Source organism: Cygnus olor, chromosome 5, assembly GCF_009769625.2.
Source record: "Cygnus olor isolate bCygOlo1 chromosome 5, bCygOlo1.pri.v2, whole genome shotgun sequence".
NCBI classification, from domain to species: Eukaryota; Metazoa; Chordata; class Aves; order Anseriformes; family Anatidae; genus Cygnus; species Cygnus olor.
The window spans coordinates 61,878,639-61,898,086 of record NC_049173.1 but is presented as its reverse complement, the minus strand read 5'-3'; the positions used below and the strand labels follow the sequence as shown (position 1 = coordinate 61,898,086).

The following is a 19,448-nucleotide window of genomic DNA, read 5'->3' as shown; positions in this document are numbered from 1 at the left end:
TTTCTGAACATGACTTTACTGTAAATACTCCTCCTTGACTATCTCTTTGTCCCAAGATTCCTTAGAAGAACGCAACCAAGCGATAATTCAGCATTATTGCTGCTTCAGTGCACTAATCGCTTAAAGAGCAGCAAGGACCCTATGTTCACTGCCACAAGGCTCCTACAGCCTCCTGGCCTAAGGCAGGCTTCCCAACCCAGAAGCATCCAGATGTCAAGAGGAATATCCAGGTCCTGATGCAGCATGCCACTCCATCCCAGTATGGCCTAAACATCTGTTTCATCTGCTGGCGTACAACCTGCTGAATACACTGAGACTGACGCACAAAATAGGGAATTGATTTAGGGTAGGAGTCAAATACTGCAGTTGCACTGCTCAGTGTACATATCACTAAAAAAACTACATGCAGACACAAAAATTAACATAAAATGCCTGGAATCCCAAAATTGGAGTTTGATTATTTCCTATCTCAAATGGATCTCTCTGAGACAGAAAAATCTATACAAATAGCAGGAAAGAAAAAGAAAAAAAAAAAAAACACCTCTCTACACAATATGTACACATCACTTTTTCTCCTAATGGAGGAAAAGGCCATAACACCTTAGTTTGCTCATCTTACTAATTCTCCCCTTATTTAATTATTTATGATGTAAGAAGGGGACAAAAGAAGAAAAAGCACAGAAGTATGTAATGCACAAATTGCTTGCCACAGCTATAACAATTGTCTTTTGTACAAAATACTTAAAAATGAGGTGAACTTAGCCTATTACGTATTTATAATTTCCTAAAGATAGTAATTTAGGAGTTCTAAAACAATACGCATCTTTTATCTTAAAAAACAGGAATATATAACCACTGAAATTTTACCTTGAGGCATGACAAAAACAGCAAGCATTTTAGTTGATCTAGATTAAGTTCTGATAATAAAGGAATGCTAACTGCTCTCATCTCTCCCACTTAGCATATCTATTTTCTTGCATTCTTGCTAGCAACAATAATGGACTAGCTGTATACTACCATGCAAATTCTTTGAGTCTTTTATGAAAGCAAGATCAAAGCCAAAACAGAGAGTACATTTTTTAGCTGAATTTTTTTTTCCTCAAGAGAATGACCTAATGAGAGGTATTTTAACCAGTAATCTTCCTCTGCAATTGTAAAGCAGGAGCACTCTCACGGTGCAACCTCCTGGCTTGGCCTTTTCCCTGGCCAGCCACCTCTGCGTGGGGTGAGCACCAGCATCCAGAAACTAGGAGCTATCCCTGAGTGCTTCCACTGAAATATGCCCTCTGTGAACTTGAATAAGACACCATTTTTTTTGTGCTACTCATGAAAGGGATACACTATTACTTTTTTCAGCCACTGTAGTAGTGCAGTATAGTTGAATAAAATTGTAAAATATTCCTGTTAAAGATAAGGTGTGAACATTAATAAAAGCCTGCTGTTGTGATATATTGTAAGTAGCAATAAAAAACAGATTGGAACAATATACAGAAACTTCATCAAAATTTACTTCCATTTCCTCAACAAGAGATAGCACAAACATTAATAAATTCTTCCTCCTAAGCACAAAAATGGGAATTATTTCATTTAAAGTTGTCAGATTACTGATATGCTACTATTTGATCACAGGTCTCCTGTAGTTTAACACACACAGGAAAGAACACAACTGACTTATCTCTGTGATTCTGCCAGAATACGTTGTATCAGACACCTTAGAAATTAGCAAAAAATCTTTAACTTCTCTTTATGATTTTACAAAATAACCAGACATACTCTGCTTAAGACCATTGGGTATTTGATATACAATTTAATAATTAAATAAAATATAAGTTAATTTAAACCCAAATACCTTTGATATAAAGCCAATCACAGCAAAGGACAATTTGCTTTGCAATTTCCCAAGCAATTGCATTTGCTTGGGAAAAGGAATGAAACATGAAGTGAAATGAAATAAAGAGTAATAAAATAAATTTTTTAAAAATAGAAGAATAAAAATTCATTTTAAGTTTCCACTGGGTAATATTATTCAACAAAGAATCTGAAATTTGAAGGTAAATTCTTATGTGCGTTTCCCATATTTGCTTCTACTAGAATTTGTTTTCAGCATTTTTATAGCATAAATTCTACCTCACCAAAATTGTGGATCGCACCAAAGTTCACAGAGTAACAAGCTCACCTAAGAAAGCAAGCAAGGACCAGGAAGCATTGCAAATGTGGAAGGCAGCTGCAAACAAGGGCTCTAGTACATAAAACTCTTTCCTTATCCAAGGAAAGCAGATAAGCAGCACCTACTTAAAATAAAAATATAACCAGATCTATCTAGAAAACATAACCAGGTCATTGCATCAGATCACCATTTTTTTTCATTTTTTTCATTCACTTTACAATATCATAATTCTACTTTTTCTGGTGACCTTGTGAACCCAATTATTCATACACAGAATTTAAAATGTTTTCCGATATAATTTTAGAAACTTCTAGGAATCTTTTTTTTTCTTTTTTTTCTTTTTTATTTTTATTTCCTGCTAATACAAACTATCTCTAACAATGAATGTGAGAGGTCTCTATGAGCAGCAGTTAACCATTCAGACAGTTGCACTTGCTCTATGCATGGAAATGTGTTCTGGACTAAAGCTTGTGTAAAAAAGATGAGTTGCTTAAAGAGAACCCTTGTTATATGGGAAATAAAATCGTATGATTGAAAAGCAATTAATTACAGTAAGTTTGCAGAATGGATGATAGCTATCAAAGCTCATCAAAAGTTGTATTTCAGAATCTCATGTGTTTCTAAATTAAAAAAAAAAAATAACAGCAGCACATAGATGGGTTTTGTGAGAGAAGTCAGGAGTTTCATTCTGGCTCATGTCAGCAGGATTATAAGCAATTATGAGTAACTGCTTGTTGAACTGTGTGAAATGAGTTGGTGAATGAGTTTCCTAGTAAGCACACGTCCATGTCACTGGTATTACTGCCAGTGATGTAGACAGTCCCAGCTGAAGGGGCCTAAAAATATAATTATTCTCCTAATCCTACAGGGATTTTTACAGGATTAAATCAATTCAGGACAGAAGACGGCTGTGCAATTGCTGCTTCTAGTGTAGACCTTCTAGGTCTGTCAACCTGGCTAGACAGAAAAATCAGAGGCTTAAATAACAGAAAAAGAAACCAGAACAGAAAAAATAAGTGGCAATAAATCTTCTCTAGAAATATTTTGTAAGGTCTGGCATAGGTTGGTGGGTTCATTCACTGTCTGACCACACAGACGAACAAGTCGCCAAGAACAGCTATTGCGATATTTCCCTGTATGGAACTATACAGACATAGAACAAGAAAACTGAACGGTCACCCACCACTAATCATACTGAGAGGTGAAAGCACTACAATTAGATTTCTACGGGCTCCCATGACAGAATAATGAGACGCCATCCCGCTAATAAATGGGTGCAAGGCAAGAAAAAGGAAGAGCCCCTCTTTACCTACCACTACCTCTCATAATTCCCACGTCTGTGTCCCCGTCTTGTGAGAAGATGCCGAGGCAGCTCTACAATTAAGAGCTGAATTTTCAAAAATGCTGCTTGGGGTTGGAAGCTGTAATGTTTTCATACTTTTATAAGAGACATAGTTTGTGTGGTAGCTTGCAGCCATCCTATTATTTTCACTAGCAAAAATGGACAGAAGACAAGGATATAATAAATATACATCAGCTCTACTGATCAGTAGAAGCTTTATCAGTCAGCTGGGGCACATCTGGAAAAAAAGTCACTCAGGTGCATCTATAGCATCCCATTCAATTAACATGCCATTAAAAATGGCTTGTCCCTGTTGAGCCTGCTGTTTACCCGATAAGTCAACATATTTAAAATGTATATTTAAATGCAGAAAACAGTGAAATGTTTTCTTTGTGCAGCAGAAAACAAGCCCCGTTTACAGGTATTTTAAACCATTACCAATAATCGTGCTTTACAGGCTGCTTAGCAGATCTCTCACACTGATCTTTTACTGTATATTTAGAACTTTCATGCACCTTCAAGGAAAATTAAATAATTTCCTTAAAGGAAATGCACACAAAATTATGCAAAACATATTCAAATCGGCTTATAAAAATTACATCTAAAAAACTCACATTTACACCTCAAAACTAGGTATCTGGGAATTTACTATTACAAATTCATTGTACGCTCATGTATTTTGCTCCAGTAAACATGTATTTCACGTAAGCCTGCCACAGTTTCTGATACGTTGTGGGTGTGACGATATTTCAACAGAAGTGCTGGGACCACATTTAAATGATTATGAGACTTGATCTTAGCCCTCCCCAAGGTGCTGAAGACCACAGCAGAATAGATGGCCTGTACCGGATGAATTACAGAATCACAGAATCGTCTAGGTTGGAAGAGACCTCCAAGATCACCTAGTCCAACCTCTGACCTAACGCTAACAAGTCCTTCACTAAACCATATCACTAAGCTCAACAGCTAAATGTCTTTTAAAGACCTCCAGGGATGGTGACTCAACCACTTCCCTGGGCAGCCCATTCCAATGCCTAACAACCCTTTCCGTAAAGAAGTTCTTCCTAATATCCAACCTAAACCTCCCCTGGCACAACTTTAGCCCATTCCCCCTCATCCTGTCACCAGGCACGTGGGAGAACAAACCAATCCCCACCTCTCTACAGCCTCCTTTAAGGTACCTGTAGAGAGTGATAAGGTCACCCCTGAGCCTCCTCTTCTCCAGGCTGAACAATCCCAGCTCCCTCAGCTGCTCCTCGTAAGACTTGTTCTTCAGACCCCTCACCAGCTTCGTTGCCCTTCTCTGGACTCTCTCGAGCACCTCCATGTCCTTCTTGTAGTGAGGGGCCCAAAACTGAACACAGCACTCGAGGTGCGGCCTCACCAGAGCCGAGTACAGGGGGACAATCACTTCCCTAGACCTGCTGGCCACACTGCTTCTTATACAAGCCAGGATGCTGTTGGCCTTCTTGGCCACCTGAGCACACTGCTGGCTCATATTCAGCTGACTATCAACCAATACTCCCAGGTCCTTCTCTGCCAGGCAGCTTTCCAACCACTCATCTCCCGGCCTGTAGCACTGCTTGGGGTTGTTGTGCCCCAGGTGCAGGACCCGGCACTTGGCCTTGTTGAACCTCATACAGTTGGCCTCAGCCCATTGGTCCAGCCTATCCAGATCCTCCTGCAGAGCCTTCCTACCCTCGAGCAGATCGACACGTGCACCTAACTTGGTGTCATCTTCAAACTTACAGAGGGTGCACTCAATCCCCTCATCCAGATCATCGATAAAGATATTAAAGAGGACTGGCCCCGGTACTGAGCCCTGGGGGATGCCACTAGTGACCAGCCTCCAACTGGATTTTACTCCATTCACCACAACTCTTTGGGATAGACTTATTTATATATTATATATTATATATATAGATTACTATGGATAGTTCCCAGATGTGCTACTTAATAAAGCTGTAAACTAGTTAAATCTGGTGACTTTTTCTGGTTTGTAGGACAAATGGTGCAACTCCTTCAAAGGACTTTACGTCTCTTTACTGTTCACTTCACTTCCAAAAATACCAGTGGGCATGATAACACACTCGCACTATTCTTGCATGTGGAATATTTCTTCATTTGCTTTCATGCTTAGCTATTTGCTGTATTTCAAGCAGACCACCAAAATATGGGCATTCTCGTGCTGACTTCACTAAATTTTGTGAATGATTTCTTTAGGTCTCGAATAATCCCTTAACACTGACACTTAAGCATGCTTTGTTTTTCTTTCCCTTTTTCCTTAAGATCCTCCCTCCAGTCTCTTTCTTTCAGCACTGATATGCAAGCCTTCTGTTGTGCCCCACAGCAATATGCAACCTTCATGCTGAGTCTTAAGAATAAACAGGTGATTTCATTACTTTCTGTGAGTTGGGATGATTTTCCGCTTTCTCAATCATAAGGATTTCAAAAGCATCACAGACCAAATACACAACCAGCATCGTTGACAAGCAAGGTGTTAGGAGGCAATACCATTCCTATTCCATCTTCTAACAAGGCTCTATTAAAGAGTGATATCTACACACTGATATGGGGAGTTCTAACTCATCTTCTATGAATTTCCCTTGTTTTCTGAACTGGGTCAGTAGAAGATGATGCTCTCTACAACCAAACACCCTCTAAAACAAGGCAGATGATACCTGTCCAGTCCACAACTCTTTAAAATTCTTCTGTTTCCTGTGAGTGCACACACCCTGTGTGTGTGTGTATGTCTAGACCTAGAGGCTCCCACCTAACCAACCGTAATGTTTTTATTTTTTTGAGATTTTTACTACAGATGAAAGGTGAATTGTTGTTTTCTCTTACCATATCAGTTAGGAAAGAATGATGACACAGAAGCGTATTCTCTTTTGTGTACAGAGATGACAATGTAAAAACATCTTTGCCTTTAATCTGATTGCTGCTAAGTTTTTAAACATCTGAATACGCTAACACCTTCACAGGAAAAAAACCTTCATGTTTGTAATTTGTATCCAAATTAAGCAGCTTACTCTATAGTTATCAGAACTATAGTAAAATTCCAGAAACATATTCACTTGCAGCTAATTCCTGTAAGGCATACACCATATGCATTTCTAGAAAGCTTGAAGGAATCCAACTGCCAGCTCACAGAATGCCTCACAGTCAGCCTGCTCCCCGAAGGGATACCACAGTTCTAAAAGAGCTTTAAAAAAATGTGCTCGGCCCCTAATGGCACACTGTAGTACTGGTGCCTCTGGTGCTCTATGAGTAAATGCAGCAGTAACTTATTTGCTTCTTATTGGCTTCTGAGTGGATACACACCCCAGGGAGGGAGCTTTGAAAAGCACAATTATTTTAAAATAGCGTCTGGGCTTTCAGTGAGGGGCTGCCAGTGGTTAAAGCAGCTGGAAAGTCTTGTTGATGCTGGGGGCTCAGCCTCCTCCAGTCACTTGGGTTTGAGCGTCCGCCTTAGTACAGACTGAAGAGACACAGGAAACCTCCTGCAATCCAGGCTATAAGGATGACATGCTTTTAAACATACAAGTTTCCTGATAAGTGAGTTTATTTCAGTGCCATTTATGATCCCAATGGTAAATTCTCCTTGTAACAGAGCATATGGGCCTGGAAGGCAGCTGTCCTGCTTGGTAAGATCGAAAGGTGCAAAAGATGGGAATCACGCCATGAGCCTGATCCCTAGCTGCCAGATTGAAAAGTTTTCCTGCATGGGGGAAGAGAGCAGGTGCAGGATGAGAGCACTTTGGATGGAGGAGAGCTTGGCCATCTGAAGGGAACAGATAGAGAGAGCTGTTCCAGGCTGGGTGACAGTCTGGTGGCCAGCGTCCTTCCTGCAACAGGAAGGACAAGCCCAAGACTGGACTTAGGCTTGCCACATCCAAGACAAGTACTAGAACTGCTACAGACTGTAGAAAAAGCCTCTTTTTTAAACTGTCCTATAAATTTTTTATTACATAATGCGACACTGTTCCATTAAGCAAGAATGAAAGTAACAAAGAGTTGCTGTTTAAAGAAGTTATTGGAGATAGAGGGCATTAAATGGGTGAGAAAATGGTCTTGCAGCTGTAATGCTGCTGGCTGTACCAGGCTGATTACTTTAGCTAATGGTCTTGTTTGTCTTTTCTCACTAAGCTGAAGAAAACAGGGAGAATCCCTCATTTTACCAGGAATGCCTATACTGAAGGAGCCAGGAAAATTCTGGCAACAATCTCATCAGAATTGATAGGTTATGGCAAAAAGTCTCAATTTTGATGGGCTGTCCTTTCTTATGAAAACGAGTCTATAAGATAATTCAGTGCTGAAGATAAGAAGCAGTAGGGGAAAGATGGAGTATTAAGAAATTCTGCAAAGAAAGGAGGTTACATGATAAAATATTGACTCAATGATATCATTTTCATTGATGCTGCCACTGATATAATTCAACTTGATAACACAGATATTACACATAGACATAAACATTCAAGTAGAGAAAGGCACAAGTATAACTATTTCATTGATTTTAATTAAATTTTCTTAAGTATTGCAAGCTTGGCATATTTTTAATTTTATTTTCATTAAAGGGCTTACTTGGTCTCTCAGAGCAGTAATAAAACCTTCTTTTAACCTCTTTCCTTCCTCCGCTACAACCTAAATTTCTACATAAGAAAAGGACCAAAATATTTAATTTGCTACTTCCATACACTGAAATTTGCACACACTATTCCCTTAATTTAGGCCACAATTCACTGTATCATAATAAGGAAGTTTCTGTTAAATTATGCCCACCTAGAGCTCGGTAGTCTTTGAATGCTAGATAAAATCATTCTGTAAGGCTAATGAAGACAGAAACTCTGCCTGTAACAATATTAAGTTTGTTTTCTCTAGTGATTCGAAGAAGTGAGCAATCTGTCAGTAATACATTGAGGGAAATTACTTGTCTTACAGGAATTCCTGCTGACAGTCACTCACTCGCAGTGCTGACCCAAACATCTACCCACTGACAAACAAATTACAGTGTCTAACTTTGAAAAGGTAACTGCCTGTTTTTAATTTTGATTGGTCCCACCAAATCTCTTTCACATTTACCCAATCCCCATTCTTCATTGTGTCTAAAAAAAAAAAAAAAAAAAAAAAAGGAAAGCCCCATCTTTTTTGCATTTAAAAAAATTATTATTGCCTACATCTGAGAGTGTTATGTCAGATAAAACTGTTAAACTGTGTCTAACCAACATTAAGACTGGCAGCCCTGCCAGTGACTGACTGGGTGAGTGAACACATTACTGAGACAGCATTGTAGAAATTAATTTTCTTCAATAAAGTGATTTTTAAGGCTCATATATTTCACAATCTAAACATATGTCACTGTTTCATAAACAAAATAAATGGATTAAAATAATACATTACCAGTATGCTGACACATGGAGATATTTTAATTAGAAATACTTAAGCTGCGTGATATTTAACTGCTATATTTGTTGAAGAGGAGCATGCATCATTTAATAAGACATAAGGCAGGTACATCACTTTGCATGATGTGGTACCGGAGTGGGACCAAATCACCTCCAGTGTAAGCTATCACTATCAGATCACATTAGCCCCACTAAAAAATTGCTTTAAGTTTACAACATATAGAGGAAACTCCATAAGAGAAGCAGTCCACTAAAACAACTTTTTCATTGAAATAATAAGTCACCAAGATTCTAGTTCCTGAGAATAATATTTCTTCATAAAAGGCCACATGTAACATCTTAGCTATTTAAAGGCTGTATTTACATGACTGTCGCATTACATTGGCTTCTTTCCTGCACATTCTTCTTGACTTGCTTTAAGGACCAGCCCTAAAATAGCTGAGGAAAGCAAATGTCAACTGTGTCCTGAAATTTATATGTGTGAGAGAATTGGAATAAGTAGAAATGTAATATATTGTTTACTGTACTGAGTGCCCTCTGTTCTCTAAAGGTCAAAAGCATTGTAACCTTAGAGTTACAGTTTCTGATTGTTCCCAGGGTTAAATACATTATCAAAATTAACGGTTCAAACCCCTCAACCTTCAGATATATGAGTATTCATGCCTCCATCTGCTGAACTGTTCAACTAAAAATAGCATTCTTTGGCCTTCACTCTACTAATATTGTGCCCCTGAGACAGGCTATGCAATGCTTCAGCAGTGCGCTGGATCCGCACCCAGCGGTATAACAAAAGGTCATTTACTTTGTTTGCAATTAGAAGAAGGTATGAAGGAGTAGAATGAGATGGGAGGGGAGAGCAGAAATAGACAAATATGTGTTTAGCTAAGATTTACATTTTTTTTAATGAATTATAAAAACTTCAGGCTTCAAGAACACAGCTGCAACTACAGTTAAGACTTGCCAAGGTTCATTAGGGTTATAAGTGATAAATTTTGAAGGACAAATAGTTTGGGAAAGAAGTTATGAACTAAAGCTTTTTTGCTTTGCTTTTCTTCCTAGTGCTCACTTTGTTTAGGAATAACTCCAACTAGCATCATTGTAGTGCTTCCATTTCTATCAACAGTTTATCAGTTGTGGTTGTGAGAGTTGCGACATTTCCTTATTTAGCACATAGACTGCTTTGTAGAAGCATCTAAGAATGAAGGCAGATGTTTAAACCATATAGAGCATACCGTAACATTCCTTGTTTGAAAGCAAGGACATATAGGTGCCACCTCTGCCACCACTGGGACTTCCCAATAACTAGGCTACTGCTACCAGCACCACGAGTTGGGAAAACCAATTTCATGTTCACTCTTTTAGCAAGATTACTCTGCACACATATCTAGAATCAGTTAATATCACTGCAATCATTTGACAACTAGGAACAAAATTCAGGGAAACAGGAAAGGAGAGAAATGGCAGAGAAGGTGGGTATATAAAAGAGGAGCAAAGGGAAAATTATTGACAGTTTTTTCTGCTCAAACTGGTTAATTAAAAGCAACATGCTTTTGTCATACACATGCATCAGAACTGGTTCACACATCACTGCGCATACCTGCTGCTGATGCATTTGGTAATATAACCGCAAACTATTTAGCAGAAGGTTGATGTGGCCGGATTCACTCACAGTGTTTTGAAGCCAGAGGGGTGACCTGGTTTGGTCCCTCTTCTTAAACTCATCAGCAAGGCTCTCTCCCACTCAGAGAGTCCCTAACAAGGCTTGGATCTAGCACACATATTCTTTAAATCTTGGCCAAATTGTTGAGGAACTAGTGAGACAAGGCTGGGCTGTCAATAGGAAATGCGGGACAGATTTTTTTTAGTTTATATTTTTGTCATCTTCATCATCAACATTGCCCTCACGAGACCAGTATCAAAACAAAACAAAACAAAAAGCTACCTGATGTCAACCTGGAGCAGAGGATGCTGCCAGTTCTGGAACCCGGACTGGTGTAAATGTGTAGTAACTTTAACTTTCTTTCAGAATACTGAAAGCTACATCTGAGTATTAATGGTGCTTTACCAAGAGCTAATCAATGTGATGCAAAATTTACGAGTGAATGGATAACAATGTGGGGTTTATATTCAGGTTTGTTGTTGAAGGAGAATGATTTATTTTTTAATTTTTTTTGCAAGGCCCGTGATACTGAAACTAGTTACTTGAGAAATTCCTACACATGACTTTCAATAAAGATTTTTAACTCAAGGTGATGCATTATCCATTGGTGAAACACAGGCATACAATCCAGAGAAAATACATTTTGATACCATGTGCTAAACAGTTTCAATAAAATTGGCAAACCTTTAATTACAAATTGCCCACTGGAGAAACATCCTCTGTGGAATAATTGCTGTTGTTACATGAAGTACCTGGGAGTAAACTGTTTTCTGTCCTATTAGATTCAGAGTTTCCATAGAAGCTGTCCCTACACACAGAGCGATGAGAACACAAAATTGCTACTAACTCCTACTCAAAGCATAATCATCCCCAACAACATAAGTGAAAAAAGAGGAGAGGTTACAAGCTTGAAGCTGTCAGAGAATTTCCACTGCAGTTGGATGTGGATTATAGAATATAATTTTAAAATCTATAATAATGCCCTGGTAAAGTTCAAATGTTAGAGCTCCTGCAATGCTTATTTAATTGCAATAGCTTTCCCTACCCATGTTCTCCAAACACACACACTCACATGTAGAAACAAACCTAAACCTGCAAATGAATTAGCTTTTTCTCCCACTGGCTTGAAGGAACAGAGATTAGTTTTGTGACCAGTATTTTTAAGCACTTGGGAATCTGCAGATACCATGATCACAGCATTCAAGTAAATAAATAAGTGGGTGGAGGGTATGGAAGAAAGGAAGAAAGATGGAGAAAGAACAGGGAATGGAAGCAAAGATGAAAAATATGAGCTGAAATGCTACACTCTTAACAGTCTTCATGACACATCAAATATAACAAATTCCCTCTCACAAATATACCCAAATATATATATATTTTTAGGGAACACTTAGGGAAATTACACAAAGAAAATGTTAATACTAGGAATGAGTAAAATTTACTCATTTACTCAAAGTTTGACAACCAGATGAGCAGGAACCAGCTGAAGGCCAAGTACTCTATTAATTAAGCTCTTATGACCATGAAACATTAAAGGTTTTGAAATACCACAGAAGTGAAATTCAAATAAAAAAGAAAGGGGGGGAAAACTTGGATCTTGGGAATCTGGTGAGGTCCCATTGGACTGGAAGCTGGCAAATGTTGTGCCAATTTTCAAGAAGGGTAAGAAAGAAGACCCCAGCAATTACAGGCCTGTCAGTCTCACATCAGTGCCTGGTAAAATTATGGAAAGGATGATCCTTGAAGTTATTGAAGCGCACCTGGGGGACAATGCAGTCATTGGTCCCAGCCAACATGGGTTCTTGAGGGGTAGGTCCTGCCTAACAAATTTGATTTCCTTTTATGATAAGATCACCCATCTAGTCGATCAAGGGAAACCAGCTGATGTGATCTTTTTGGACTTCAGCAAAGCTTTTGACACGGTTTCCCATAGGATCCTACTGGACAACACGTCCAGCATACAGCTAAACAAAAACATCATACGATGGGTGAGCAATTGGCTGACGGGCAGGGCTCAAAGGGTCGTGGTAAATGGGGCCACATCTGGCTGGCGGATGGTCACTAGTGGGGTCCCTCAAGGCTCCATTTTAGGGCCAATCCTCTTCAATGTTTTTATAAATGATTTGGATGTAGGACTAGAAGGTGTTCTGAGAAAATTTGCCGACAACACTAAACTTGGAGGAGTTGTGGACTCGGATGAGGGTGGAAAGGCCTTGCAGAGAGATCTGGACAGATTGGAGAGCTGGGCGATCACCAACCACATGAAGTTTAACAAAAGCAAGTGCCGGGTCCTGCACCTGGGACGGGGCAACCCTGGCTATACGTACAGACTGGGCGATGAGACGCTGGAGAGCAGCCCTGCAGGGAGGGATCTGGGGGTTGTGGTTGACAGCAAGTTGAATGTGAGCCAGCAGTGTGCCCTGGCAGCCAGGCGGGCCAACCGTATCCTGGGATGCATCAAGCACGGCATTGCTAGTCGGTCGAGGGAAGTGATTGTCCACTCTACTCTGCGCTGGTGCGGCCTCACCTCGAGTACTGTGTGCAGTTCTGGGCACCACAGTACGAAAAGGACATTAAACTGTTGGAGAGTGTCAGAGGAGGGCGACAAAGATGGTGAAGGGCCTAGAGGGGAAGACATATGAGGAGCGGCTGAGGTCACTTGGCCTGTTCAGCCTGGAGAAGAGGAGGCTGAGGGGGGACCTCATCGCAGTCTACAACTTCCTTGCGAGAGGGAGTGGAGAGGCAGGTGACCTATTCTCCGTTATCACCGGTGACAGGACCCGTGGGAACAGCGTGAAGCTGAGGCAGGGGAAGTTTAGGCTGGACATCAGGAAGAGGTTCTTTACCGAGAGGGTGGTCGCACACTGGAACAGGCTACCCAGTGAAGTAGTCACTGCACCAAGCCTGTCTGAATTTAAGAAGAGATTGGACTGGGCACTTAGTCACATGGTCTAAACTTTTGGGTAGACCTGTGTGGTGCCAGGAGTTGGACTTGATGATCCTTATGGTTCCCTTCCAACTCGGGATATTCTATGATTCTATGAAACAAACAAAAAAGCTTTATTTTATAATTAATACATCTGAAGGGAAATTCTGTGCCCTCAAGCACTCAAATCTTTCAGGATTTATTAGCACCACTTTCTTCTATGGTTGTTTTCTTTTCTCTAACTGTTCATGTCAATTTTAACAACTCAGTCTATCATTTCTGAAAATTAATGAAATTGCACTATTGCTGTAGGTTCTGATCAGAGCTGATGTGCAAATAGATCTGTGGGCCCCAGCTAAAACTGGATCTTTAAAAAAAAAAAAAAAGGAGTGTGTGTTTTATACCCTTTTTCTGTTGCAGTTTAGCATTTTTGTTTGTTTTTTATCCCTTCCTGCATTACAGTCTTGTGTAAGCTATTTGTTGCACTGAATCTCAAAGGTAGCAAAATAGTCTTTCTGTTCACGAAAGCTGATTTCTGAAGTATTTTCTCAACTACAGCTAATGTGACTTTTGCTTCAGTAAGTATGCAAATACAGATTTTCAAAGGTTAAAAAAAAAAAAAATTGAGTACCTGGTATTTTTCCTTTTGAAAAACTCCCCTTTGGTCTCAAGTCTGTCCAAGGTAGTCTTAATATATTATTATCATGACCCAAAAGAATTTGGGGAGATCTTTCCCTTCAGTGTCAGGGTGTTACCTTTCCCAGTTCTGCTTTTAGGTTAGGTCACACATAAGCAGAAGGGGTATTTTTTGACAGTTCTGGACCTTGAGTACACAGTGAGTTTTGGTCCCGTTCTCACTTATCCTAAATTAACTCTGCAAGAAGTTTCTATCAGCACTCAGCAGAGACAATAGGATGTTTAATTTGCTTTGGTCCCTCTGGAAAATGGTATAATTGCAGAAGGGTAAGCAAAGTAGATACTTGGATATTAACATGGCAGTATATTGCTACTCCAGGCACAATTTATTTCTACTTCAAATCTGAACCCAGCTCTAACAGGGGTTTCAAAGGTTTACTTGCAAATAGTTACATGCATCTTTAATGGCCTTTCCTCTCATGTTCCCTGTCACTTCCTTTCCACACATTTTAACTCTGAAAGCTTTTGACTGTTTCTTCATTATTTATGACATTGTTGTGTCTTTTCTTGTGAAATTAAAAACTTCTTGCAGCAAAAAAGCTAGCTAATAATATGGCACATAAATCTTTCTTTCACAACATTTCATTCTATATATGCCAAAAATAAATAAACGACCAAACCAAGGCTCCTGACCATGCTTGGCATCTGACCAGCTTAATGCATGGAAAGGTAGAGATTACCTAAATACAGAAGCCAAAAGAGTTTGCAATTTATTGTATTGTCAACCCCACACTGTCTGAGGAAAAAAAAAAATGGTTTTGATACACTCACTGCCCCAGTTAAACGTAGCACAGTGCAGCTATAGTGGAAAGCCTAAATCAAAATAAAGTAGAAAAATATCTTTGAACATGTCTCCCATCAATTCATCATATAATTAAAAATATACGATTAACTCTGCTGATGTAAAATACACAGAAGAATGTCTTTCACTCAGAGTAGCAATGTTGGCCGCATATTGCTGTATTTGCAGTACCGTAAGTACATAAGGTGTTAATCCTCCTGGGCTGTGCTCAAAAATTATTTAACATTCAGACTATTATTTAGCATACAGCTGGTTAGCAGTTTTCCCCTAAAATGTTGGCTTCGATCCCACATTTTTTTGTTCTGGCACATACCTGGAGCTGTAAAGGGCTGAGTCCAGAAGCAGCAGCAGCTGCCATTGTTGATGGAATGAACTGCACAGGGTAGTTATCACCTGTCGGGAGAACAATGCATGCAAGTTCAGACAATGAACAGAGAATAGCAGCAGACAAGTGCAAACATGGACCTAGGATTGCCTGTGCTCCACAGCACTCCTCTAAGCCTAAACATCTGCAAAAACAAAAGGCTTCGCTGGGCACAGACTTGCCACGCTCCCTTGGAACTTTTTTGTTAACAGATAGCTGGTAGGCAAACTGGCAAAACATAAATGTGATACTCATGATTTTCGTTTTCAAAAGCAATGTTCAAATCAGGCATGTAAGCTTGGGCACAAAATGGGGCTTAAGGCCATAGACACACAGGTAAGACAGCTGAGGAAACCCCAGTGGTTCACAGAGGAAAAAAAAATCTCTGGGAACTGAAAATGTGTGCCAACTGCATTGAGTGGCCAGCAAATACTTCAGAAAACAAGAGATACTACTGATCCAAAATAAGTGCAACACTACATTGCATGGTGCTGTTGAGACTCAGTCCATGTAAAGAGTGAATGAAGGCTGGAGCAGTTTAACAGTGAAATCTGTAATAGAAAAATTAATACAGTGAAGGATAAATTACACTGTAACTATGACTTAATGGAGTATCACTTCATCTCAAGCTTCTTATTTAAAGTCAGTGTTATGTACTATCTGTAGGCTACATTTTAACAGGCTGCTCTTCCTTACATTTTTGAGATTTATCATAATCGGTCTGTTTTGTGTGAACTTTTCCATGCTGAAAGCATAATGTAATAATGACAGAAAATACTGACATCCAAAATAATATAGTCAGGACATTCGATGAGTTAGATTGTTTTTGTCAACCCCCTCAAATAAATAGTGATACCTGAAGTCTTGGCAGTCACTGGATTCCTCAGAACTCTTCCTATTTACCACCTGAAGTGCTATTGTGTTCAGCTCAGTTTGAATGTTCAGTTGTTTCACTTTTTAAATAAATTGTACATGTCTAATCCACAAGGTCTCTTTGCATCATATCCATAATACCTCATCAGGCCATTGAGCACAGTATGAGCTTGTACACAGTCCAGTAACAATTGGCTTCTGATTGCACAGGGAGCTCAGCTACAATGCATTCACTAACACTATATTGTACTGGTGTCCTATGGAGTAATGTTCAAAATATCTCCTCTTATTTTCCCCCTTCCATGAGGTTGATTTTAGTTTGCAATGATGTTGGTTGTTGGTTGTTTGGTTTTTTTTCCTTAAAAAAAAAAAGCAACAAAAAGCCTAGATCTTTTCTTAAAGTACTAAAGCTGTCTCTTTTTATGGTTAAGCAATTCTACTCATCTCTTTGATATTTATATGAAATTATCTGAATAAATAAGACCCTAAACTAAGTTAAATAATGTTTCTTTCAGAAATATCTTACAAGGTTTAAAAAAAATCACAAAGATGTTGAATTAATGATGCTTTAAATGGGGGGGGGAAAATAACCATCCAAGTTATCAGCATGAACTGCCTTGCAGAACATTTTGGAGGCATTCTTTCTTTAAATATCATGAATTATTCATTCCTGTTCCACACAGCAATCTCTTCTTTCACCCTCCCCCTCCACATACACTTTTTAAGTTCAATACCAGTTGCTTTATTTGTACTAAAACATTTTCCATGTCAAACATATTTTTTAAAAAAAACAAACTCTAGAAGAATTCCCTGCGGCACTCCTTTTTCACAGCTGTCACGCTCCTATGGTTTGAAATAGCCAGATATTTTATACACACACACACACACACACACACACACAGAGTTTTTGGCTTCACAATTAACTCAGTAGTATCTCTACCACACCCTGTAGTGTTCTCTTGCTCACCTGTTGGCTACAGTTCTTTTGTTACGGGAAAGTATAATTTTATAGTTACGCCATTTATTTATTATGAACACATAATGCTGTTCTTTTTTTTTTCCTTGTTTTAATACCCTAAATTATGGTTAAGTCCCAGTGCGTTAGTAGTGCCATTATGCTGAGAACAAAAATTAATACTCTGTCAGCATTGGAATACTTTGCTGACACCAAGCAGTAAAAGTAGAGCAAAGGTATCTTCTTCTTTTTTCCCCCTTGAGGAAACTGAGCATGCAGGGAATGGGTTGATTTTAGTTTTTAATTACAGAATGTACATATTTTGCCCGTCTAATTTTCCCAGTGCAAGAACTGATCAAGAAGCTTCTCAGTAGCTGTCTTGGCAAGAAATTAGTCAATATATTGTAGCAATTTTTTTCAAATTTGTTCCTTAATTTGGAATGCTTGCGTGAGGATACGTTCTTTTAAATTCATACAAAAGAAGACAGAACATGTTCAAACAGGTCTGCTTTAGGTACTGGTGTGTGCTGGCCTTTGATAACCAGGACTGCGAAGAATGCCAAAAGAAGAAAATCTGTCATGTTTTGCAAACTGATCTCTTCAATCTCCTTGCTGCGTTGATTGTCTATTTACATTTGGCTGCTGCTGTTTATATATAAATTGGTGTTTACAAGCCATGGAAAAGTATGCCAGACTTCTGTTTCATTTGTCAGGTTGAGCAACATTTCTAAGAGAATAAAAGCAGCACACAATTGTACCATGCTATTCGACATAGAGATAATGTAAATGTTTCTCTGTTTGTCTTGGATGAAGTGATGAAGCCTAGTGGATTTTATTTATAAGATGTATGGACTTACTTTCCAGACCATGGCTTTGTGAGCTGTAAGGAAATGAAAGAAGTCTGGCCAAAAGAAGAGACAGCTCTTGTGAGACCCACAGTAGGGAAAGTCATTGGTTTACTACCCATGTTTCCTAAAACACAATTGGAAGACACAAACTGACTCTCCTCATCTGACTCACAAAGTTTTTGGTTTGATGATGGTTTGCCCATTTGGGGATTATAACTTAAAACCTGTCTCTTCACATATGGATCTCAAACTGCCACTTGCACATTCTCCTTGTATAATCACAGAATAATAGGAAACAGCAGCGGAAGAGCTGTGACAGACCACATACTCCAGGACCTACCCTTCCAGACATAATGAGCAGACAGAGGAAAGCGTACCTCTCCTCACAACATGCTGGGATGCAGCAGGGATACACACGTCCACTTCTGCAATATGCCCATGCTTGATGTGCATTTTGGTTGTGCAGGGACATCAAGAGTGAGGAAGAGGTTAACACAGGTAACTGGCTAAGGCAACACTATGCAGCATCTCCTCTGCCTGATGACACATCTTCAGGTCTTCCTGAACAGGGAGGATCCAAGCAGGGTTTGCCACAGCACTGCCTTATTGCCATCCTCACATCTCAGTAAAATCAGTTGCCCTAACAATTGTCTGCCTGCAGGGAAAGAATGTTTGTGCGAATCCCGGTTGAAAATATTCAGCTGCCTACTACCAATTCCAGCTCTCAATAGTTAGGAGTGAGGCACATATGGTTTGCAAAAACAGATCCTGAGGTTACAGATTCCTTGTTCCAACCAGTAGAACCCCACAGGGAACACGTGACAGACTAAGCGCTGGGGAATTTCCATTAGAAATGAGCCTCATGCAGCACCTCTGCCATGCAAAGATACACAGCCGACTCAGTACACAGCTGATTTGATGTACACTTTCTGTTCTCACCTGCCAAGAAGAACACCAGCTTACTGAAAATAGAGTACTGTGCTATTTAAAATTTAAGCCACCTCAGGAAAAACTTCTGAAAGGCCCATTCCAAATGGAAACTGCAACGATGGCTATCAGTGAAACCCAGCAGATCTATGAAGATGCTAGCTATGCAGATTAGTTATTGTAATCAATGAGTTTAATTAGCTTTATGACAAATATCTCAGAGTGTTGGAATGCTCTGAGGTCAAGCCAGATGACAGTAAGTCTGACAGTTTCTTTTGTTATGGTGTACCTAATTTTGTCTTCAGACACTTCGGAGGAGTTACTGTTGATTTGCTCCACAGCAAGAACAGAATCACGACAAAATTTGACATTTATTTCTTACTATTTTTGCCACTGGCCTAGGAAAATAGTCTTAATTTTCACACCTTATTGTATTGCCATTATAGCAAATTATTTTAGTGTATAAAACAGAATGACCTAGAC

General features: G+C 39.3%; 1 protein-coding gene across 9 annotated transcripts in view; it reads right to left on the bottom strand.

Annotated features, from left to right (window-relative positions):
- The window catches only part of SOX6 (SRY-box transcription factor 6), a 385,626-nt gene that overhangs the window by 79,952 nt on the left and 286,226 nt on the right, over positions 1 to 19,448 (bottom strand). For all 9 annotated transcript variants that reach the window (XM_040557484.1, XM_040557486.1, XM_040557485.1 and 6 more), the window contains one exon: positions 15,312 to 15,391. In XM_040557484.1, the coding sequence (XP_040413418.1) occupies positions 15,312 to 15,391 (80 nt within the window). The remainder of the gene's footprint in view (positions 1 to 15,311; positions 15,392 to 19,448) is intronic.